The following is a 25,028-nucleotide window of genomic DNA, read 5'->3' as shown; positions in this document are numbered from 1 at the left end:
ACAAGACGCTTCTGGGCGACATTTTCGAGGTCTACATGGACGACATGATTGTAAAATCCCAACAAGAGGTGGATCATGCCGCTCATCTCAAAAGAGTGTTCGAGCAAACTCGGAAGTACAACATGTGACTCAACCCAGAAAAATGCACTTTTGGAGTCCAAGCAAGAAAATTCCTTGGTTTTTACCAGACCGAAAGAGGAATCGAAGCAAATCCAGATAAGTGCCGCGCATTTACCGAGCTTCCAACACCCCCACTCCAAGAAGTGCATCCAAACACTCAACGAAATGCTGACTGCCCTCTCCAGATTCGTGGCCAAGTCCGCTCAACACGCACTTCCCTTTTTCAAACTCTTGAGGAAGGAAACGAAGTTCGATTGGACCGAGGAATGCGAGAATGCTCTGAGGCACCTCAAGGACACCCTATCAGCGCCGCCCGTACTCTCACGACCCGACCAGGGTGAAACGATGTACTTGTACCTGTCCGTCTCTTCCGACGCGGTAAGCGTCATGCTCATCAGAGAAACGACGGAAGGGCAAAAGCCAGTCTACTTCACCAGCAAAGCCCTACTGGGTCCAGAGACGAGGTACCAGAAGATCGAAAAGATAGCTCTCGCACTCCTCACAGCGGCCCGAAGGCTAAGGCAGTACTTCTTAGCTCACACGGTGGTGGTCCGGACGGACCAGCCCATCAGACAAATCTTGGGCCTCCCAGACGTAGCCGGTCGGATGATGAAATGGTCACTCGAATTATCCGATTTCGACATACATTACGAATCTAGAAAGGCACTAAAGGCACAAGTGTTCGCGGATTTCCTCACCGAGATGACTTTCCCAGCAAAGGATAGCCCTGAGAATTGGACCGTCTTTATAGATGAATCATCCAACTCCAAGGGAAGCGGAGCCGGGATAATCGTAGAAGATAACAAAGGTATCGTTGTCGAAATGTCCCTCGCTTTGTCTTTTCCTGTTACCAATAACACTGCAGAGTATGAGGCCTTCTTAGCTGGCTTGCGAACTGCCAACGACATGGGAGCCCGAAAGGTGAAAATCTTTACCGACTCGCAACTCGTGGCTTCCCAAGTCACCGAAGAGTTCCAGATAAAAGAGGACCACCTCCAAAAGTACGTCCAGTTGGTACTAGAGTAAATGAAAGAGTTTGAAACAGTCGAAGTAACCCACGTTCCTCGCGAACAGAATACTCGGGCGGACATTCTTTCAAAACTCGCAAGTACACGAACTGCGAACGGAAACAAAACAGTCATACAGGAGGTTCTCAGCGAACCGAGCATCCAGGATAGAGGAACTCTCCCTCAAGAGATCAATACGATCATCGAAATGGAAGACTGGAGGGGACCATCTCTCGATACATAGAGAACGAGGAACTCTCTTCTGACCCGCAAGAAAGGACAAGGTTGAGGCGAAGGGCGTGCTCATTCACTTTGATGGAAGGAACTCTATACAAAAGAGGTTTCATCATTCCCCTAATTAAGTGTTTAGGACTGAACGAGACCCAAGAAGTCCTTGCCGACGTTCATGACGGCATATGCGGACAACACCTTGGCGCTAAAGCTCTCGCAAAGAAGGTCCTACGAGCATGATATTATTGGCCCACCATGTTAAAAGACGCCCAAGATTACGTAAACCTCTGCGATAAATGCCAGCGACATGGCGACATGCATCTAACACCTCCCGTTGAGCTAACATATTTGGTTTCTCCTTGGCCTTTTTCTTGGTGGGGCATCGACCTTGTGGGACCGTTCCCTAAAGTCGCCGGACAGCTAAAATACCTCGGAGTCACCATCGACTACTCAACAAAGTGGACCGAAGCCGAACCATTGGCTAAAATCACAGCTAAAAACGTACTCCGTTTCTTCAAGAAAAACATCCTAGCAAGGTTCGGAGTACCAGCTCTAGTCATATCTGACAATGGTACACAGTTCACGGACCAAAGGTTCCAGGACTACCTAAGGAATATCGGCATTAAACAAATCTTCACCTCCGTCGAACACCCTCAAGCCAACGGCCTCACCGAGGCTGCAAACAGGGTCATTTTACGTGGGATACGAAGAAGGCTGGACACGGCTAAAACTCAGTGGGCTGAAGGGTTACACGCGGTCCACTGGGCCTACAGAACTACTCCCCAGTCCACAACTGGCGAGTCACCTTTTTGATTCACGTACAGAACAGAGGCAGTCTTACCCATTGAGCTAACTGAACTCACATGGCGTACCGACGCCAACACCGACTTCTCCGCCAACACGGCAAATCTACGTGAAGAGCTCGAATTTGTTGACGAAGTCAGGATCGGAGCAACCTTGCGTGAGGCAGCGCTGAAACAAAAAATAGCCACTCGCCACAGCAAAAAGTAAAAAGAGAATTCGAAGTGGGCGACCTCGTCCTCCGGCAAAACCAGAAGGATTCTGAAGAAGGGAAACTCGCCGCCAACTGGGACAGCCCCTACAGGATCCGGATGAAGACCGGAACGGGGGCTTACGGACTCGAAGATCTCCACCAAAATGCAATTTCAAGGACTTGGAATGCAGAAAAACTCAAAAGGTATTACACTTAGATGGCAGACAATGCCAATTCACTCTAGTGTACATACTCAGTTCGATGCAACGAACTCTTTGCTCTCAAACGAGCAAATAAACGGAGGAGGAAAGTCGTGCCACTCCAAATCCAAAAAGAAAAAGGATGAGAGAAATTTACACAACAAGTTCTTTCACTCCTCAGTATGTATGCTTACCGTTGCGACATCACTGCTCGGCATGTTAGGTAGAACCCCAGCTCGCGATGGGTGATTCACGCCTCAGTGCGTTGAACTTAGAATGGTTTATTCGTTCATCTGTTGTTACACGTCCATAACTTTGGTTACACATTCAGATAAACAATCTCTTGGATGTGCAGTACTTCCGACTAATACTCCGCGTAAACAGTCGGAGACCTCTTGCCCGAGCTCTTCCACGCAAGACAACGCAAAGGTAAAACTTTCCAAACAAAGTAACTAACTACCTTGGAAGAAAAGGGCAGAGCTTTGATTTCATCAAGTCAAAGTAACAAGAAGTTAGGCGGGCATGCTAAACTCTCTAGTCATTAAATCACTTCGTCGAAATAATGACTGCGGGGGGTAGTCCATCCCACCATAGCAAAACACGCTTCAGCTTAAGAGCTTCGTACTTCAAAAGCGAACAACATCTCAAGTTGAACAGTTAAGGGCATACGAATTATTACAGTCTGTCAAACACACAAGATAGATAATTCGCTCTCAATAAATACTTCACACAGTATTAAAAAGCCTCACACAACGAGCAATCAAATTCAAAATATTATACTTGAAAGTAAATCATACATTTCAGAACAAGTATAATTGAGAATAATACAATCATATTATAAAGGTGCTAAAACCACTAAGGGCGCACAATGTCATTACAAATTTGGTTGTTGAAGAAAAATTAATTACAAGGACTTGTCAGGCCTGGGCTTCAACAACATGCCCATTATCTTCCTCGGGATCGGGGGGAGGAGTGATCACCCCATCTTCTACTTCGCTAAGGGGATAAATTCCATCGATGTTCAGCTCGATGCCCGGGTTCACCACCTTCAGCTGAGCCACCGCCCGATCAAAACCAAGCTTGATGGCGTTCACCAAGCTTCCTTCCAGCTCACCAATCCGATCCACAAGACCGGCACGCCGCAGGACAGCAAGGTCTTCCGCCTCATCCTCTCCCGGGAGATCCGCCTTCTTCAGAGCTTCCTCCAGAGAACCTTCTCCTCAGCCAACTACCGAGAAGACAAAGTCGCTTTCTCAAGAGTAGTCTGAGCTCCAGACAACTGCTCCTCCAAAGAAGCAAGCTGACGGTCACGCTCCTCCGCAACTGACCTCTTACTCATTTGATCCTCCTCGAGAGCGGCCACCCTAACGGTCAAAGCATCCATTTCCCGCACCAAAGCATCAACCTGAACTTCACTCTCCAGCGAATCGTTATTCAGGGCAGCAGCAACCTCCAAGGCCTTCATAGTGGCAATAACTCCATCAGTTATCGCCTTACTCTGGCCAGCTGGACCCAGATCCTGGATGATCTTCAGCTCAGGATCATCCAAGAAAAGGGTCGACTGAGGGCCACACAGCTCCAGCTCGGACCACATCTTCAGAAGCTGGAGGAAGTCTCCTTTCTCAGAACAGACGGGAATGGACTTGATCGGCGTGATTGGATCCTCGGAAGACATCCTCACCCTCTCTCTCTTAGCAGAATCCTGCACCAGATCCTCAGAAGGCTCCTCTCCTTCCAAGTCCACCACAGGTTCAGAGGACGAGCCAGGGGCAGAACCAGCAATAAGATGCTCTAGAGATTGAACATTTTTCCGTTTCTTCTTGGCCGATATCTTCTTCCTCGTCGCATTCACGAGGTCCCTCAAATCCTTCTTCATTTTTTCTGCAACACAAGGATAAAGAAACTTCGTCAGATTAGGGGAACAACATAAGAAGGTAGCAAAAAAGCAAACAGGTGAAAGACAACAAAGAAAATTATAAACTACCGAGGCAATTGATGAGTCATAGATAGTATAATTTATTGCCTTATTTAGTTTAGTTTTATTTTAAATTTGATTTAGTTTTATTGCATTTTATTTTATATTAGAATATTTTACTTCAAATTATGTTTTATTTTATTTTAGGAATAAATATATGGTGGAAGGTGTCTTGGAGCAAAAGAAAGAGGACTGGAGCAAATACAGCGCAAGAATACGAAGATACGGGACAAAAATATGTTCCCACCAAGTCAGAAGCTTGGCACGGCCAGTGCCAACATGTGGCACGGCCGTGCCACCTCCAGGAGTCTCTTTTGCTGCTTTTTCTTCGGGCCCAAGTTACCATGTTGCAGCTTTACTGTTTTACCCTTTTAGTTGCTTAGTTTCTAAGTCGATTGTAAAGCTATAAATAGAGTAGCTCTCCACCATAAACAATGATCTTTACTTTGTTTATTTCAATTGCTATTTCAATAAAGTCTTTATTTCGTTTTACTTTCTTCTTTTGCAATTTACTTTTATCGCATTCTCTCTTCTTCCCCCATGTCTACGATGAACATGAGTGAGTAGACTTCTTTGTCTTGGGATCGTTGGATAAGTCTAATGACGTAATCCGGATCAAGCCAAGTCTTAAACCCTAATTAATTGTTACCCTAATTCCTAATCTAAATTCACCTTTTTAACATGAATTAATTATTATCAAACTGTGGAAGCGAACGCGGAGGGTTTGATAATGGTTAATTCATCATCACAGATATCAATTCATAAAGCGAACGCGGAGCTTTGATATCCGAACAAGTGAATTTAGACAAGGTTTGCGAAACATGAGAATAGTCTAGCAAACCTTGGGACACATAAAGTTTCGATCTTCAAGGGTCCCAAAGGCAATCACCCATGAGAATAGGTGTGGTTGTTGGAGGGATACACTCACTGACTTCGAGAGGAGCTGTGATATGCTAAAGAGAAACTTGTCCTTAGTAATTAGGATTAACGTTTAATTATAAGTTTAAGGCTTGCTTGTGAAAAGGTTCGTTATTACGATGAACCAATGATCCCAAGGCTTTTTAAATATTATTGTTATTTACCTTCAAAAACTGCACTCTCCCACTCCTTATTTCTTTCTCTTCTAATCAATTTCTAAAAGCTAATTGGATTGACCAACTCCCTAGCGGAACGATAACTCTACTTACTACTATTACTTCGATAGGCCGTGCACTTGCGGTTTGGCCCTATCAAGTTTTTGGCGCCGTTGCCGGGGAGTTAACTAATTTAATTAGCTTTTCCTTAGTGATTAGAATTCTCTCTTCTTTCTCTTTTCTTTTTTATTTTTAACTTTTTATTTTTCTGTCATTGTTAACTTCTTGGGTTCTCAATTTTTTATGCGAAAAACCAGAAATCGAGTTGTAATAATCAACGAGATCGAAAGGTATTTGCATAAACGAAAGAGAGACGCACGAAATAACACCGCCATGGCCAATCGCACTCTTAAAGAGTGTGCAACGCCGTCTATGGCTGAGCCACAAGCTGTTATTGTGTACCCAACGGTTGAGGATGACAATTTCGAAATAAAGCCTGCCCTACTTAACTTGGTGCAGCAAAACCAATTCTCGGGATCCCCCACTGAGGATCCCAATCTTCACATCTCTGTTTTCCTACGAATTAGTGGAACCATGAAGGAGAACCAAGAGGCCGTAAGACTTCATCTCTTTCCCTTTTCCTTAAGGGATAGAGCTAGCGCTTGGTTCCATTCCCTCGAAGTCGGTTCCATTACTTCATGGGATCAGATGAGGCAAGCATTCCTTGCCCGTTTCTTTCCACCATCTAAAACCGCTAAACTTAGAGACCAAATCACGCGGTTCAACCAAAAAAATGGGGAATCTCTCTATGAGGCGTGAGAGCGTTTCAAAGAAATGCCAAGACTTTGTCCCCACCATGGCCTAGAGAAGTGGCTTATAGTCCACACTTTTTATAATGGCTTGTCTTATACCACTAAGATGTCTGTTGATGCAGCTGCAGGTGGAGCACTTATGAACAAGAATTACACGGAGGCGTATGCCTTGATCGAAGACATGGCTCAAAATCACTACAAGTGGACCGACGAGAGAGCCATCACTAGTTCTTCACCCTCCAAAAAGGAGGCAGGTATACACGAAGTCTCTAACTATGACCACCTTGCTTCTAAAATTGATACACTAACTGAAAAACTTGAAAAAATCAATGTTAGTGCCATCAATTCTGCTTCTACTCCTTCTTGTGAAATATGTGGTATAACTGGTCATGCTGGTGTTGATTGCCAACTAGGTAGTGCTATTAACGGTGTTGAGCAAATGAATTATGCTCAATACAACCAAGGGATGAGACAAAATCAAAATTTTTATAAAAACCAAAATCCCTATGGACAAGTAGCACCACCCGGTTATGCAAACAACCAAAGATTCACTCAGAAATCCAATTTGGAAATTTTGTTGGAAAATTCTATTGCCAACCAAAACAAACAACTTCAAGAACTTAAAAACCAAACTGGATTTCTGAATGATTCTCTTTCCAAGCTCAATACCAAGGTTGATTCTATCGCTACTCACTCTAAAATGCTTGAAACTCAAATCGCTCAAATAGCCCAACAAGTGGCTACCTCTTCCCAAACACCGGGAGTCTTTCCTGGTCAAACCGAAGCCAATCCCAAAGCCCAAGTTAATGTCATATCTTTTAGGGGTAGTAAGTTAGGCGAAACTTTTGCTAAGGTTAAAAACATTGGGAAAGAAAATGTCAAGCCCTTAGGTGATAAAGTTGTGATAGATGAAGCAAAACCACTTGAAGAAAACAAAACTCCATCCCCCTTAAATCCTGAAAAGCTTAAACTAGAGGGTAAGTTTGAAAAATTTGTTAACATACTTAGGAAGATTTGCATTAAACTTCCCTTTGCTGAAGCTTTGTCTAGGATGCCTCTATATGCCAAGTTTTTAAAGGAAATTCTTTCAAAGAAAAGGGCTATAGAGCATAATGAGACAATAGCCTTGGCTAAGGAAACTAGTGCAATCATCCAAGAAGCACCCCCTAAGCTTAGAGACCCAGGTAGCTTTTCCATACCATGTGAAATTGGGAATGAAACCACAAACAAAGCTTTATGTGACTTAGGAGCTAGTGTTAGTTTGCTGCCTTTGTCTCTTCTTAAAAGGATAGGGATAGGAGAATTGAAACCTACCGAGATGGAATTGAAAATTGCTGATCGTTCTACCATGAAACTTGTAGGATTTGTCGAGGACACACCTGTTAAGATAGAAGGGATATACATCCCAACTGATTTTGTAGTCGTTGACATTGAAGAGGACGATGACGTCCCCATAATCCTAGGTAGACCTTTCCTTGCAACTGCAGGAGCTCTCATTGATGTTAAACTTGGTAGGATAGTCTTTCAAGTGAGTGATAAGATGGTAGGATTTGAGTTGGAAAACGTTATGAAAGGTCCCGCGCTTTACTCTTGTTGCATGCTTAACGATCATGTTGTGAAAGAACGTTTTATAGCGTCATCTACACAATATGATATCTTTGATCCATTCTAAGGACTCTTTCTAACCGTCAAGCTAATGACATTAAAAGAGTGCTTCGTGGGAGGCAACCCACGCATTTAATTGCTTTTGTTTTGTTTTTCTTTGTTTTAAGTTCTTTTGTAGGTATTTGTCCAAGTTTGATTTGAAGAAAATCAAGAAATTGAAAAAATTTTGAAGCCCTGTGACCAGAGAGGTGGCACGGCCCGTGCTAAGTATGGCACGGCCGTGCCAGGTATTTGAAGAAAAAAAATGGCCAAAGCAACAGAAAGATGGCACGGCCCGTGCCAATAGGTGGCACGGCCGTGCCCGTGTTCTAGCCACTATAAACCTAACTTTTCTTCTTCTTCCCCATTCATTCCCAAACCACAAACCTCTCTCTACCTTCAAACTTCTCTCTAAACCTCCATAACCTTCAAAACTTCAAACCCTCATATCTCCCTCAATTCTTAACCAAATCACTCCATTCTTTCACCAATCAACCACAAACTTCACCCAAAACAAAGACCACCAATCAAAAACATCTTTCATCCATTCAAACCCATAAATCACCAAAACCCTAATCTTTCAAAACCTAACCCAAACACCACAAAACCTTCACCAAACTACACATCCAAACCAACAAACCTTCCTTAAACATCAACCCCAACCTTAAACCAATCCTTTCCACCACAAATCCTCCCAAACCCTAAACCTTCCAAACCAATTCCAACAAGGGTCAATGGCTTCAAGAAGAAGTGGTAAAGAACTAGCAAGCTCTCAAGGAGGACCTCCCCCAAAGAAGCAAGCACAAGTAAAGAATCATGGAATAACCTTCAAGAACAACAAGCAACGGGACAGATGATGATGAGGGAGAAGGTGCTAACTTGCACCATGATGAAGGAGAAGGTGCTAACTTGCACCATGAAGAGGGGCACCATGGCCATGAAACCGGTGAGATTCATGAAAATCGAAGATGGACATGGATTCACAATGAAATCAAGAGGATGAGCACCGAGCAACAAAGGCAAGGTGTTGAGATCTCCGGCCTTCGCAATGAAGTTCAAAGGGGCAACCGTGTCAATGATGAAAATAATGAGATGCTCCGTCGGATGATGCAACACCTCCAACTTCAAGGTCCTCCTTACGGACCTCAATAAACAAATGTGAGCTTTCCTCTTCCTCTATTCTCTTCTTCTTCTTCCTATCTCTCTCATTCTTCTACTCATCTTCTTCTTTCTTCTCCTTCTATTTCTTCTTCTTCTTCTTTTAATTTCTTCTTCTTTTGAATCATTGAGGACAATGCTTCCCCTAAGTGTGGGGGGGGGCCTAATAAAGTGTCTAGAGTCGTAGTGTTCCCAAACTCCCTTGAACTTTATTCTTTTGTTTTGTTTTTATAGCAAGAGGCATGACTAAGTAGCTTGTTTTTAATGTAAATATGGCATGAAAAATTTTGTTTTGTCTCTTCTCTAAAGGTTGTTTCTTGTACATAAAAGTAGTTTCTTGTGTTTCTTATGTTCTTGCTATGCCCATATCCTGTTTTAATGTGAAAATTCTCCAATGAGAAAAGCACCCGGTTGCAATCCTTGAGTAAATGTATGAATAGGTATTTTAAGGAACACGTTCTATCTTTAGTGTTAACTTAGACCCTTTAAAGTCTTAAGAGTAAAAGTAGTATAAGTTTGTGTGGGAAAATTAATCAAATTGTTCTTAATTGTTATATTCTTATTAATTTGTTAATGTTAAATGGGGCGGGAGAATGGCACCAACATGTGGGGGAAAGGACAATCCCTAACTTCCTAATTGTGGTGGTGACTCCCTAATTTGAACCTAAAGTGAAACAAATTCATCAATGTTAGGGGGAAAGGACAATTACATCCAAAAAGACTTCCTGCGCGGAGATGAAACAAACAATAATTTTGCAGCACTACTTAGGGTGATTTTGAATCTAGGGGGAAAGGACAATTACATCCGAGAAGACTCCCTACGAGGATAGATAGCCCCTAAGCATCTGCAGCCCCTTGTGCTTAATTGTTAAATCTAATTTAATTTAATTTTAACTCAAATTCCCATCACTCTTATATGAAATGAAGAAAGGACTTTTCTCGGTTACTTTAGCACTAAGGATAGAACCTATTCCTCATAATATATGTCTTATACAGGAGCAAGAAAAGGGTTGGACTGCACACACACACTCACTTGAGACTTGATGTTGGGTAGAATAGGTTCATGAGAAGTATTTGAAATTGTAATTAGTGTACTTGGAACAAAACCTTTCTTTGAGACTTATGTTCTTAATATTGCCATAAATCAATCTTTGTTGCTGCTATGTTTGCTGCCTTTTGCTTGAGGACAAGCAAAGATTCAAGTGTGGGGGAGTTTGATGAGTCATAGATAGTATAATTTATTGCCTTATTTAGTTTAGTTTTATTTTAGATTTGATTTAGTTTTATTGCATTTTATTTTATATTAGAATATTTTACTTCAAATTATGTTTTATTTTATTTTAGGAATAAATATATGGTGGAAGGTGTCTTGGAGCAAAATAAAGAGGACTGGAGCAAATACAGCGCAAGAATACGAAGATACGGGACAAAAATATGTTCCCACCAAGTCAGAAGCTTGGCACGGCCAGTGCCAACATGTGGCACGGCCGTGCCACCTCCAGGAGTCTCTTTTGCTGCTTTTTCTTCGGGCCCAAGTTACCCTGTTGCAGCTTTACTGTTTTACCCTTTTAGTTGCTTAGTTTCTAAGTCGATTGTAAAGCTATAAATAGAGTAGCTCTCCACCATAAACAATGATCTTTACTTTGTTTATTTCAATTGCTATTTCAATAAAGTCTTTATTTCGTTTTACTTTCTTCTTTTGCAATTTACTTTTATCGCATTCTCTCTTCTTCCCCCATGTCTACGATGAACATGAGTGAGTAGACTTCTTTGTCTTGGGATCGTTGGATAAGTCTAATGACGTAATCCGGATCAAGCCAAGTCTTAAACCCTAATTAATTGTTACCCTAATTCCTAATCTAAATTCACCGTTTTAACATGAATTAATTATTATCAAACTGTGGAAGCGAACGCGGAGGGTTTGATAATGGTTAATTCATCATCACAGATATCAATTCATAAAGCGAACGCGGAGCTTTGATATCCGAACAAGTGAATTTAGACAAGGTTTGCAAAACATGAGAATAGTCTAGCAAACCTTGGGACACATAAAGTTTCGATCTTCAAGGGTCCCAAAGGCAATCACCCATGAGAATAGGTGTGGTTGTTGGAGGGATACACTCACTGACTTCGAGAGGAGCTGTGATATGCTAAAGAGAAACTTGTCCTTAGTAATTAGGATTAACGTTTAATTATAAGTTTAAGGCTTGCTTGTGAAAAGATTCGTTATTACGATGAACCAATGATCCCAAGGCTTTTTAAATATTATTGTTATTTACCTTCAAAAACTGCACTCTCCCACTCCTTATTTCTTTCTCTTCTAATCAATTTCTAAAAGCTAATTGGATTGACCAACTCCCTAGCAGAACGATAACTCTACTTACTACTATTACTTCGATAGGCCGTGCACTTGCGGTTTGGCCCTATCAGCAATCCTCAAAATTCTCGGAAGTCAGCAACTCGTGGGTATTGATGAGGCGGGGCTCTGTTACTGGGGTCTCGTCCGCACTCATCAATAGGTTACCCCGTTTGTCAGTCTTAACCCTCTTCCGGAGAGACTGAACAAAAGGCCAAAGTTGTTGACGCAGTCTTTTCTCTTCATCAGTAAGGTTGGCGATGGTTCGACCAAAGTCCCTCGGTTCATAGACAAAGTGGTCCTGAGACCAGCACAAGTGGAAGAAAGGATGGCGCTCCTGTTCGCCATCCTTAGCGGCTTCCAAGAGGTTATCCAAAGCGGCTGTACTTTTTGGCCAGACCAAAAAGAAACGCTCTTTAAAGCTCCAGACCTTTCCAGCAAAAATCTCAAACATATTCTGGGTTTGGCGAAAGGAAACCCAGTCCGTGCCTCTTTGTACGGTGAAGAAGGAGAAGAAAACATTTTTAGAAGCTGGGATGCGGAGATAATCGCACAGCAGCTCGAAAGCCCTCATGAAGGCGTAAGAATTGGGATGGATTTGAGAAGAGGGATAGCTTGGTCCAACGAAGCATATCCTGCTGGAAATTGGAGAAAGGAAGCTGGAAACCCATGTCTTTGAAAACCACCTCATACATGGGAAAGACATAGTTCTCATACTCCAAACACACCCGATCAGACGTGCTCGGAGGAATCAGATCCCAATCTTTAGTATCACATATAGCCCCAAAAGGAACCTCGCCCACACCACCAACAGCGAAGACAGACTCTGTTTCTAGAGGTTCCTCTCCTAGCCAGGAAGTAGTAGACTTTCCCTCCTCCGCCATGAAAAACCTGAAAAAGCAAGGGAAAAAGTGAATCCAACATTCAGATCCACCCTTCCTTCACCCATCAGGTCGTCCACGACAAGGAAGGGATCAAAACACTACCACTAGAAAATAGGAAGGACAACAGGCCTAACTCACACATTGGGGAGATCAAATCCCGGCGAACGGACCCAAAGGCTTATAAACAAAGCCTAAGTCTGTCGCCAATGTTCTTCTAAATACTAATAGAAAACAGACGACATACTTCCAAAGACTTCCGATGCACGGTGGAAACCGCCATATCCAACGGCGGAAACCATCGAGTTGGAAACACTTCTGCCCTAAGGGCATGCACTCCTACGGTTTCTAAATAAAAGTAGAAACTAAAGGAAACACAAGTGCAAAAACAAAAAGATGAGTATCAGCAGGTTACATGTTACGATGGATGGTTTGGACTTGAAGTAGAAAGTGAAAGACTGAAAAGATTTCGCCTTTGAGAAACTCCGGGGAAAACCTCTAACGCTCTGAGAAAATGAACGAAGTAACATTCCAAACAACGTTTGGGCTATTTATACTCGCTTCATAAACCACTCAAAAGTCACGACTTTCTATCCAATATAGCCCTTCACGTACGACTCTACTTCCCTGTAGCATTCCTACGGTCCAGATCTGATCAAACCATTCATCCAAGGGCTCTGATTGTTGGCAGCGGTTCATGGAACGTCAGGATTGAATCAACAGTTATGATGACACCTCGGAGACACAAGCCGAGAACACTCTACAGACTATAGGTACTCAAGTACTACAATAGCCTTTACACGTGTCATACAGAAACCAAAGGTCATGTCTCTTCAATTTTTCCTCGAAACGGGAACATTAATTGCGGAATGACATTCGACCAAACTCTCTGGCAAGGGAATCTTTCCGTCCGACCCTCCGTTGAACATCAGGATGCCGAGCACGACTCATCTAAACTGGCAAATTCATTCAAGCACAAGGCGAACATGGCTAGGGAAGAACGAGTTCGCTCGTCTTACCCTACTAACGCTCTGGACCGCCCGCGCGGACTACACTCTGAATCAAAAAAGTCTCCAGGTCAGGCGAGCAAGGCCCTCTTTACCCTTCAACGGGAAAGATGCTCGACAAGAAAATATCCTTCAAGCAGTCGGTCGCCAATGATCAAATGCTCGCGCTTAATGCATCACTCTTAATCAAGAGCAACGACTTGGGGGGCAACTGTTCTGGACCGACCCAAAAGATCTTTGGCCCATTAACTTGGGCCCAATATCTTTCAAAGCCCAAACCCCATGTTTGGCAATATTGCTTGCTCCTCCCCGCGAGGGGGGTGCAGGAAGCAAATGAGACCGGTTCAAAAGAACTCCAACGTCTCTTTGCACATTCTGCACGTTCCTGCAATAAACTCCCTGGCGGTTACACTTCCCACGATTTCGTAACCGCCAGGGTCAGGTGTGCCTCCTCAACGGCTCTGCAGCCCTCCACCTCTATAAATAGGGGACTCAATGCAGTCCCCAAGGTAGAACTCTTTCTCCTTCTAAAACCCTCACTCTCTGAATCTCTACTGACTTGAACGTCGGAGTGCCTGCAGGTACACACCCCCCATCCGCTCCAACAAGCATTCCAACACATTCTACCACCGTAGCAACCACCGCATCCACAGCACCGGCAGTCACCTTTTGGTCAGGTATGATCATATATATTATTTTAAGATTCTATTAAGTTCTTTCACGTTTCTTCCTAACTCTAATTTTTCCTTTTAAAATAAATTAGTGAAAAGCATACTGGCACTTAATATTTATTGTAGAGCATTGATCATACCACTACTATTGTCTGCCGTACATAGTGATGCGCTTCAGTATTATAGACACTCATGTTTTCTAAGGTTTCTAAACACCCCGACGTGGGACTATTTTAATCCATAGGTTTGTTTAAAAGCTTGAACTAGAGAGAGTATATGATACATCGTCCACATTCAGGGTTACATTATTTTATCATTAGCTTTTATTATGTTATATATTTTGTTATATACATTATCGAGTTAACTCATGAACCAAACGAGTCGAACTATACATAGCTCAAGTTCAGCTCATTTATTTAACAAACTTAATTTTCAGTCCAAGTTAAGCTCATTTGGTTCATGAACCAAGACCAACGAGTTAATTATCGAGTCGAGTTCCGAACTATGTTCGAGTTAGCTCGGTTCATTGTCAGCCATAATTGACCATTTAACATTGATGTGGTAGATCCAAAAATTATTTATGATATTAATTATGATTTTTTTCTTGGTTACATATTAATTATGATTATTTACACATATTTTCTTTTCTTGTTTTCGAATTCAAATCTATTAATTTCAAAAATAAAAATTTCATCTACAACATTATAAATTCGGTAATCATTTGATTTAATTACAAACTAAGGCTGAATAATACATATGAATTTTCCTTTAAAAAAAAACTAATTTGTTATAAACATCAAACTTAAATCACCACCATCAAAGATATTTGGCCTATAAATAATATAATATTTTATTTTATGGGTTGGATATAAGAGGGTGTTTATGGGGGTGGGTATATGTATAAGGGGTTGTCTATTAAACACGTTAGTGTAATATCAATTTTCCTTTTTTAATAATATAGTAGTAATTTTTGTATTAAAAAAATGATATATCATGTAGCCAAACAAATGATATAGTCGTGTACTTTTTCATGTCTCAAAGCAAACAATAATTTATTAGATTCATTTAACAACGTATGTATACCATCTATTCTTTCAATAAAAAAAAAGTATGTATACCATCTATAATATAAATCAAATATATAAGTTATTGATCCAAACAATAAAATAGAATATTTATATACGTATTAGAGTGAAAGGGAATATACATTACTGACAACACGTGCTTAAAATATAGTCCTATAAAAGATCCAACTGTGGGACTCTAATTCAGCACAAATAATAATAGCATTGAATCCTTTCCTGTTTCAAGTTCAGTACACAAGTGTTACCCTTGAGACAATGGAGGAAATCAACAACCAAGCAATGAAAGTATCATCAATCAGCAGCTGGTTATCTGATTTGGTAAGAAAATCAAAAGGCAATTATTCACCTTTCCTGCTTTCCAAATTCAAAGATGGTTGATTATTAATTAATTCTTTTGCCATTAATTAAGTTAAATGTAAGCTAAGTGAAGCTTATAATCTTATGCTATTTTACTCAATCATAGGTCTCAAGGGAAATAAGCCTAACCTTAAATAAGAATAAACATAGTATTGGAGCATACAAAGGATAAGGAGATAACTTGCGCCCCAAGCAAGTGATTAGTTACACTATAGTATAGTATTACCATCATAGCTTATCATGTTCCTTCATGTATGTATATAAACCCCTTGTACCTTCATTTACAAGTAATGAATAATCACATTTCATTCATATTTTCTCTCTCTTAATATGGTATCAGTTTCTTCTCCTTCCATGGAGGAGTTTGTTACGATCCATAACCGCCATAACCGTTTTTTCTCTTCATCTTCCGTTGCACCTTTTTTCACTCTTTCTTCACGAATCTTCATGATTCTGTGCTTGATTCTCCTTGTTTGTGCTTGAATTCTTCATCTTCAAGCTTTGTTTCTTTGATTCGTTTTGGATTTTCGAAGTTGTGCACTTCGTCTTCCTCATCTGTTTTTCAGAAGTTCTTCTTCATACTCTGTTTTTCTTGCTTTTTCTCCATTGATTTACTTTGATCATGGCTCCTCGTAATCAAGGTCCTGATCAAGAATCTCCCTTTTATGTTCATCCGAGTGAAGGTCCTTCTTCTCTAACTGTTTTGCCAAAGCTTGATGGTTCCAATTATTTGGCTTGGAACCGTTCCATGAAGCGTTCTTTGGGCACGAAGAACAAACTTGGTTTCATTGATGGTTCTATTGAGCATCCTGACATTGATGATCTCAATCGAAGTGCATGGGAACGTTGTAACCATCTTGTACAATCTTGGATCATCAATTCAGTTTCTGATTCGATTGCTCAAACCATCGTTTTCTATGATACAGCTTATGAGGTATGGAATGATCTTCATGAACGTTTTTCCAAAGTTGATCGCATACGCATTGCAAATTTGCGTTCTTCTATCAATAATTTGAAGCAAGGTTCTAGGTCTGTTCTTGAGTACTTCACTGAGATGAAGGCGTTATGGGAGGAACTTGCTTCTCACAGACCTATTCCTTCGTGTGTTTGTGTTCATGCTTGTCGTTGTGATGCTACTAGGGTTGCTAAACTCTATAGAAATGAGGATCTTATCATGCAGTTTCTTACTGGTTTGAATGACAACTTTGGTATTGTCAAAACTCAGATTCTTCTTCTTGATCCTCTTCCTTCCCTTAACAAGGTATATTCCCTTGTAGTGCAAGAAGAAAGCAATAATTCTTTACCCTCTGCAGTGTCAGTTTCTGATGATAACACCATTCAATTGAATGCTTCTGATGCTAAGAAATCACAAGGGCGTGGTAAAGGTTCTTTCTTCAATTCTCAGAAACCAACAAGATATTGCACTTTTTGTCACAAAACCAATCACACAGTTGACTTTTGTTATCAAAAACATGGTCATCCTAGTTTTCCCAAGCAGCAACCCAAAGTTAATGCTGCTTCTAATGATGGTCCTGATGAGAGTAGCATAATGGATCATGGTTTGGAGGTTTCCACTGGTTCTGGTAATGGTTTGTCTCCAGAGCAATACACTCAACTTGTATCCTTGCTGCAACAGGCAAATTTGGTCCCTTCAGCATCTCTTCCTTCTTCTTCCAATGCTGCCTCCAATCATATTCAAGCTACTCCTCTTATTTCTACCAGTTTTACTGCTTCTCCTTCAGTGAATGCAGGTATATCTTCTCTTCCCAATTATTGGCTTTTAGACTCAGGAGCAAATGAGCATTTATGCTGCAATCTTTCTTATTTTACCTCTTTTCATAGAATCAAACCTGTTTGTGTTACTCTTCCAAATAAAACTACTATCCTTGTTCATTATGCTGGTAATGTTTCTTTTACTCCTCAGCTTTACCTCACAAATGTTCTATATTCACCTTTATGTCAATTAAACCTTATATCTGTTGCTAAGCTTTGTGAGTCTCTCTCTTGTATTTTGCATTTTTCTCATGATAAATGTCTGATACAGGATCAAACTTCTATGAAGATGATTGGTTTGGCTAAACAAGTTCATGGCCTTTACAGATACAGTCCTGCTCTTGATGAATGTTTCAACAATTTTATGTTTTCTAGCAATAAAGCTTGTATTTCTTCATTTTCAGTTGATTGTCAATCAAGCAATTGTATTCCTGCTTCTGCCTTATGGCATTTTAAACTTGGTCATCTCTCAAATCAAAGAATGACCAAGATGTCTGAATTGTATCCCTCTATTGTTCATAATAATAAAGATGTTTGTGACATTTGTCACTTTTCAAAGCAAAAGCATTTACCTTTTTCCTCTAGCTTATCTCATGCTTCTGCAAATTTTGAATTGCTACATTTTGATATATGGGGTCCCATTTCTATTTCATCTGTTCATGGTCACAAATATTTTCTTACCATAGTTGATGATCATAGTAGATTCCTTTGGACCATTCTTTTAAAATCAAAATCAGAAGTTTCTCAACATGTGAAACAATTTATTACTATGATTCAAACCCAGTTTCATATAACTCCTAAAGTTGTCAGATCAGATAATGGACCTGAGTTTATTCTCCCTGATTTCTATAATTTCCATGGCATTCTTCATCAAAAGTCATGTGTTGAGACTCCTCAACAAAATGGTCGTGTTGAAAGAAAACATCAACACATCCTCAACATTAGTAGAGCTCTATTATTTCAATCTAAACTCCCACCTTCTTTTTGGTCCTATGCTGTTCTACATGCTGTTTTCCTCATAAATAGGGTTCCTACTCCAGTTTTAAACAATTTGTCTCCCTATCAAGTCATGTTTAACAAACTTCCTGATATACAACTTTTTAAAGTGTTTGGTTGCCTTTGCTTTGCCTCCACTTTGCAATCTCATAGGTCCAAACTTCAGCCTCGTGCCAGGAAGTCATTGTTTTTAGGTTACAAAGCTGGATATAAGGGTTATCATCTTCTTGATCTCCATACAAGAGAAATTTTTGTTTCCAGACATGTAACTTTCCATGAAACTATCCTTCCATATAAATTTACCCCATCTTCCACTACTCCCAGTTGGGAATATTTTTCTTCTTCCCCCACAACTTCTTTGACCCCCATTCCTGATAATTCTTCTGTCCCTCCTGTTCCTACTTTCATTGATGACTCTGTCCCTCCTTCCTCTTCTCCTGCCTCTCCTTTACCTCGAAATTCAACTAGAACTAAAACTGCACCTTCATATTTACAAGATTATGTCTGCAATAATTTTCAATCCATCACTTACCCTATTTCTTCTTATATTAATCATGATAGTTTGTCAACTAATCACTCTTCTTTTGTTTTCTCCTTACATGCCCATAATGAGCCCAAAACCTATGTTGAAGCTACCAAATTTGATTGTTGGAAGAAAGCGATGCAAGTTGAGTTGATGGCTCTTGAACAAACTGGTACTTGGACTCTTGTGGATTTACCTCAAAATGTGAAACCCATAGGATGCAGATGGGTATTCAAAATCAAACGCCATGCAGATGGAAGCATTGAGAGATATAAGGCGCGTTTGGTTGCAAAAGGGTATACACAAATAGAAGGTCTTGACTATTTTGATACTTTTTCTCCGGTTGCAAAGCTCACTACAGTCAGAATGGTGCTTGCCCTAGCTTCCATTAAACATTGGCATCTCCATCAGCTGGATGTTAATAACGCTTTTCTTCATGGGGATTTACAGGAAAATGTTTATATGACATTACCTCCAGGCCTTACAGTTCAAAACCCTAACACAGTTTGTAAGCTCAATAAATCTCTCTATGGTCTCAAGCAAGCAAGTAGGAAGTGGTACGATAAATTGACTTCTGTTCTTCTTCAGCACCACTATACTCAAGCCAACTCTGACCATTCTCTTTTCATCAAACAAACCAGCACTTCTTACACAATTTTACTTGTGTATGTGGACGACATTATTCTTGCTGGTGATTCTTTAGATGAATTTACCTCCATTAAATCTATTTTGGATACCTTGTTCAAAATCAAAGATTTGGGTCAGTTAAAGTTTTTCCTTGGACTTGAAGTTGCCCATTCACATCTTGGGATCTCTATTTGTCAGAAGAAATATTGCTTAGATCTACTTGCTGATTCAGGAACTATAGGATCTAAGCCTGCATCCACTCCCTCTGACCCTTCTCTCAAGTTACATCATGATGGTGCCTTGCCTTATGAAGACATTTCTTCCTATAGAAGATTGGTTGGTAGGTTACTATATCTCAATACCACCAGACCAGACATTACTTATATCACACAGCAGTTGAGTCAGTTCCTTTCTGCTCCCACACAAACCCATCATGCTGCTGCATTAAGAGTTCTAAGATATCTGAAAAATTGTCCAGGCAGAGGTTTATTTTTTCCCAGAAATTCGCCTCTCCACTTGCAAGGATATTCAGATGCAGATTGGGCAGGCTGTGTTGATACTAGGAGATCCATTAGTGGCCAATGCTTCTTCTTAGGGAACTCTCTAATTTCTTGGAGAACAAAGAAACAAGTAACTGTTTCTAGGTCTTCATCAGAGGCTGAGTATAGGGCTCTAGCTTCAGCCACTTGTGAACTGCAGTGGTTGATTTACCTTCTTCAAGATCTCCACATTTCATGCACCAGGCTTCCTGTTCTCTTTTGTGACAACCAGAGCGCCCTTCACATTGCCACCAACCCAGTGTTTCATGAACGCACAAAACACTTGGAGATTGATTGTCACATAGTGAGAGAAAAACTGCAATCTGGCATTCTCAAACTTCTTCCAGTTTCCTCTCAAGAACAAGTTGCTGATTTCTTCACTAAAGCTCTTCATCCTCAACCTTTCACTCTTCTTTTATCCAAGCTGGGCTTGCTGGACATTTACCAACCTCCAGCTTGTGGGGGGATATTGGAGCATACAAAGGATAAGGAGATAACTTGCGCCCCAAGCAAGTGATTAGTTACACTATAGTATAGTATTACCATCATAGCTTATCATGTTCCTTCATGTATGTATATAAACCCCTTGTACCTTCATTTACAAGTAATGAATAATCACATTTCATTCATATTTTCTCTCTCTTAATACATAGGTCTCAAATAGATTTGTAGGCCAAGTCTTCAAGATTTTTTTTTTCAGACAATAATTGATGGACTTTATATTATTTGTCTCAACGTTGGAATAATATAGTCATTAATTAATTAACACTTGAACTTTTATTTTTTTTTGCAGGAAATGGACGAATACAATATATTTGCTGAGGAATGCAACCTTAATTTTCTTGATGCAGATGTGGGAGGGTTTCTTTCAGATGACATATCTAATGTATTTCAAGAACAAAACAAACAATTGGGGTCCACTTCCACAAATGATCTCAGCAAGTCATTCATTCACGAAACAATTGATAATAGTGACAAAATCAATGAATCACTTTCACCAAATATTTCTCCATCACCATCTAACTCCTCTTTTCAGTTTCAAATACCATCTTTTGACAACCCCCAAAATTCACCCCCTAGTAACTCAAAAGAGAATGAAACAATATCAGTGTCTCCAACCGAATTGGAAAATATGAATCACTCAACAGAAACCTCAAAAGGGTCATTGGAAAATGAAAAGTTTGAAGCCAAAACCTCAAAAAGCAAAAGGCCTCGTGCTCATGGTAAGGATCACATCATGGCTGAGAGAAATCGTAGAGAGAAACTCACCCAAAGCTTCATTGCTCTTGCAGCTCTTGTTCCTAACCTTAAAAAGGTATGTTATGTAATTTTCACTTACCCTATTAGCTAACTCTTAGAATCATCAACTATCAATCAATTACTTCATCGATAAATACATGTTGCACCAATTCATATATGTCATGTATAAGATTTTGATCACTAATATCTTTAAATATTTATCATAAAAAATTATGAAAAGTTTATATTTTGAAATATTTAGGGAGACAAATCGAACATCATATATATTAACGTTTCCCTTTACATATGATCAAAGTATGTTATATGAATGAGAAATGATATTTGAACATCCATTTTTTTGACAACTTTTGTGATAATTTTCTTTCTCATACTCACATTATTTTTTTACTTTACCTCTTTATTGCCTTGGTTTTTGTGCAAATTTTATTTTATTTTTTTTTGTAAATTTTGGTTGTCATATAAGTTGTCAACCAAATAGTTGTTCAAATAACACTCCTATATACACAAACAATATACATATTTAATAATTAATTACATATTTAATACATTCTTTGTCAAAAAATATTTGACATATAATTATGAGCGGTGAGTACAAATATAAGAAAATTAATTACATATTTAATACATTCTTTGTCAAAAAATATTTAATACATTCTTATCTTTCTTTAAAATAAGACAAATCAATTTTATTTAAGGACAAATCTATCATTTAACATTATTATTTCTAACTCTTTATTATTTTTCTTTTAGATGGACAAGTTATCTGTACTAATTGACACTATCAAATACTTGAAAGAGCTTAAAAACCGATTGGAAGTTGTGGAAAAAAAGTCACCGACCAAACCATGCATATGCAGCGATGAAGATTCGTCATCATGTGAGGATAACATTGAATGTGTTGTTGGTTCACCATTTCAAGTGGAAGCAAGAGTGTTAGGAAAACAAGTGTTGATTCGGTTCCAATGCAAGGAGCACAAGGGGCTTCTAGTTAAAATTATGGTCGAAATTCAAAAATTTCAACTATTTGTTGTCAATAACAGTGTCTTACCCTTTGGAGATTCTACACTCGACATTACCATCATTGCTCAGGTAGCTACCTATCACAATTTTTTTTAATGTTATTATCTTATAATAAGTAGTTTATTCTAAGTTGTTTTCTACAATAATTTTGTTTTTTTTTTATTTTGGTCTTTTTTCTCCATGAAATTTACCCTTGTATCTAATATTAATCATATATTATTTTATAGTTGGGTGAAGGGTACAACTTGAGCATAAAGGAACTTGTGAAGAACGTACGCATGGCATTATTGAAGTTTACATCATCATAATATGAACATGAGCATGGTCAAGTGTTGTTATGGAGCTACCGATTAACAAAAGTTACAAATATTTTCGGGTTTTCCTTATTGTTGTACAATTTTGTTCGACAAATGTGTGAACTTTGGATGCTCTCATTTTAAAAATTTAATTATTTATAATTTTCATAAACTGTTGAAATAAACATCTTCGGCATGATAATACAGATCTCTGTTTTGTTTTAATGACAAAAATTGATTGATAATTATTATATTAGTATTTTTTTTCTTTGTTAGATCTCAAATTCGGGACCTTTAACTCCTTAGCTCTTTTAGATAAAAAAAAAAAAAAAATTGAACTATATATACTGGATAAATAACTCACGACCTCTAAAGTTGAGAAGTTGGATCTCCTATTAAAGGCTTGATTTGAAATGTTCTATTAAACTATTGAAATAAACATCTTCGTTCTGACATGAAGATGCAAATCTCTGTTTTTAAAAGACATTGGATCTCTATCCAAGTTAAAAAAAAAATTATTTTTCTTAAATTGTTGAAATAAACATCTTCGTTCTGACATGAAGATGCAAATCTCTGTTTTTTTAATGACAAATATTGATTTGTTAATTATTATGTTAGTATTTTTTCTTTGTTAGGACTCAAACCCAGGACCTTTAACTCCTTAACTCTTAAATTGAACTATATATATTAGACAAATATCTCATAACCTCTAGTTCAAGTTAAGAATTTGGTTCTCTATTAAAGCCATGAGTGAATGGTTTCTCTATTTAACTATATATATTATTGAAAATTATTCACAGCTTGATTTGAAAGGTTAAACACATCAAAATTAGATCTTGTAACTACAATTGTAATGATATTTGCACAACTGATAATTTTTATGACAATCTTTTTTTCTCTTTTTTTATTTGTCAAAAACAATAAAGAGATAAGGAAGAGAGAGAGAGTAATAATATAATATGAGTATGAGAGATAATATTGTCCAAAAATAATCACAAAATACAATTAACTATATTTCTCCTAAGCTAATCAGTGGTATATTGGTGTACGATGTAGAAAGAGTTATATTGTGTTTGGTATATTGAAATAAGGGAGAGAAAAAATGGAGAGAGAGAGAGAGTTTGAAGAGAAAAGGTAGAATTTATCCTATTTGGTTTGAAGAGAGATGAGGAAAAGAAAAGTTAAATACATAGCAATGATATATATCTAAAAAAATAACATCAAGAATTCTTCAAGAATAAAGAGCAGTCAATCACAATGCACTATTTACCACAATTCAAGGAGGTGTGGCTGAAAAATAGGAAGTGAACAAATAAATCATGCAATTAAAACTTGCCACATGTGTCTTGAAAAATTCTTGATGATATTTTTCTAGAGAAATAACATTTTCCTAAATACAAGTAGCCATTTTTTTTCCAATTTTCTTCTACTGGTAGAGCATTTCCCTATATATTGACGCAATTAACACATGCGGTCGGTTGATCCACCGAAGCATTGTTTCTTATTGGGGAATTAGTCACTTTAGTCCCTGAATGGGGAACGATTCGTCAATTTAGTCCCTGAATGCAGATAAATTGCAAAATAGTCCCTGAATGTAGACTTTGTTAGTCAATTTAGTCCCTGAATGTAGACTCCGTTAGTCAATTTAGTCCCTGAATGTAGACTTCGTTAGTCACTTTAGTCCCTGAAATTGACCATGCAGGGACTGTTTTGCATATTATCTGCATTCAGGGACTAAATTGACGAATCGTTCCCCATTCAGGGACTAAAGTGACTAATTCCCCTTTCTTATTTAAATCGTTGAAAATTTTGCTTGAGGGTTCAAGAAAATATTTACTATTAATTTTCCAGCACTGCACACGAGAACATGGTTGAAACTGTGGGTGGAGGACAACTGAATGTATATATATATATATATATATATATATATATATATATATATATATATATATATATATATATATAGGGGTTTGCTAGAACACACCCACTAGTTTTTATGTGGGAGTGTTTTAGCAAGTTACACCTTAAGGTGCATTTAACTACTTTTTAGTTATAACTTGCTAAAACACACCTTCTAAAAAATAAGTGGGTGTATTCTAGCAAATGTCTATAGGAGTTGCTAACATACACCCACTTATTTTTTAGAAGGTGTGTTTTAGCAACATTCACCTTAAGGTGTATTTAACAACTTTTTAGTTATATTTTTGCTAAAACACACCTTAATAAAAACTAGTGGGTGTATCCTAGCAAACCTCATATATATATATATATATATATATATATATATATATATATATATATATATATATAGACACACACACACACACACAGGTGAGGGATTCAAACAAATTCATATTTGTTAATTGGTATAAGTAATTTAATAGTTTTGTGACTTAAATTTAATTAATTAATTTAAATAATCT

At 38.8% G+C, this 25,028-nt stretch overlaps 2 protein-coding genes and 1 non-coding gene across 3 annotated transcripts; 1 reads left to right on the top strand and 2 right to left on the bottom strand.

Annotated features, from left to right (window-relative positions):
* Nucleotides 1-3,469: 3,469 nt before the first annotated feature.
* Nucleotides 3,470-4,492, bottom strand: LOC146930845 (uncharacterized). The gene is given in 3 exon segments (XM_085707607.1): nt 3,470-3,765; nt 3,768-3,950; nt 4,152-4,492. Coding segments are annotated over 3 exon segments (756 nt in total). The 5' UTR covers nt 4,429-4,492.
* Nucleotides 4,493-6,356: 1,864 nt separating this feature from the next.
* On the bottom strand, nt 6,357-6,463 carry LOC146930844 (small nucleolar RNA R71). The gene has a single exon (XR_015009087.1). It is a non-coding gene; the product is annotated as a small nucleolar RNA R71 (small nucleolar RNA).
* Nucleotides 6,464-15,404: 8,941 nt separating this feature from the next.
* LOC146930843 (transcription factor bHLH18-like) lies at nt 15,405-22,853 on the top strand. The gene is made up of 4 exons (XM_085702286.1): nt 15,405-15,532; nt 20,823-21,344; nt 22,040-22,378; nt 22,537-22,853. Exons 1-4 carry the CDS (start codon nt 15,470-15,472, stop codon nt 22,615-22,617), a joined length of 1,005 nt encoding a protein of 334 aa, XP_085558412.1. The 5' UTR covers nt 15,405-15,469; the 3' UTR covers nt 22,618-22,853.
* The last annotated feature ends 2,175 nt before the right edge of the window (nt 22,854-25,028 follow it).

Source organism: Medicago sativa, chromosome 4 (genome assembly GCF_051527215.1).
Source record: "Medicago sativa cultivar Bolivia chromosome 4, Bolivia_mono, whole genome shotgun sequence".
NCBI classification, from domain to species: domain Eukaryota; kingdom Viridiplantae; phylum Streptophyta; class Magnoliopsida; order Fabales; family Fabaceae; genus Medicago; species Medicago sativa.
This window is presented reverse-complemented; position numbering and strand designations above follow the sequence as displayed.

What these genes read in the sequence shown, in the direction of transcription:
- LOC146930843 (XM_085702286.1), top strand. Translation starts at nt 15,470, where the DNA reads ATGGAGGAAATCAACAACCAAGCAATGAAAGTATCATCAATCAGCAGC. An exon ending in GCAGCTGGTTATCTGATTTG is followed by an intron (nt 15,533 to 20,822) that starts GTAAGAAAATCA and finishes TTTTTTTTGCAG; the next exon opens with GAAATGGACGAATACAATAT. An exon ending in ACATTACCATCATTGCTCAG is followed by an intron (nt 22,379 to 22,536) that starts GTAGCTACCTAT and finishes ATTATTTTATAG; the next exon opens with TTGGGTGAAGGGTACAACTT.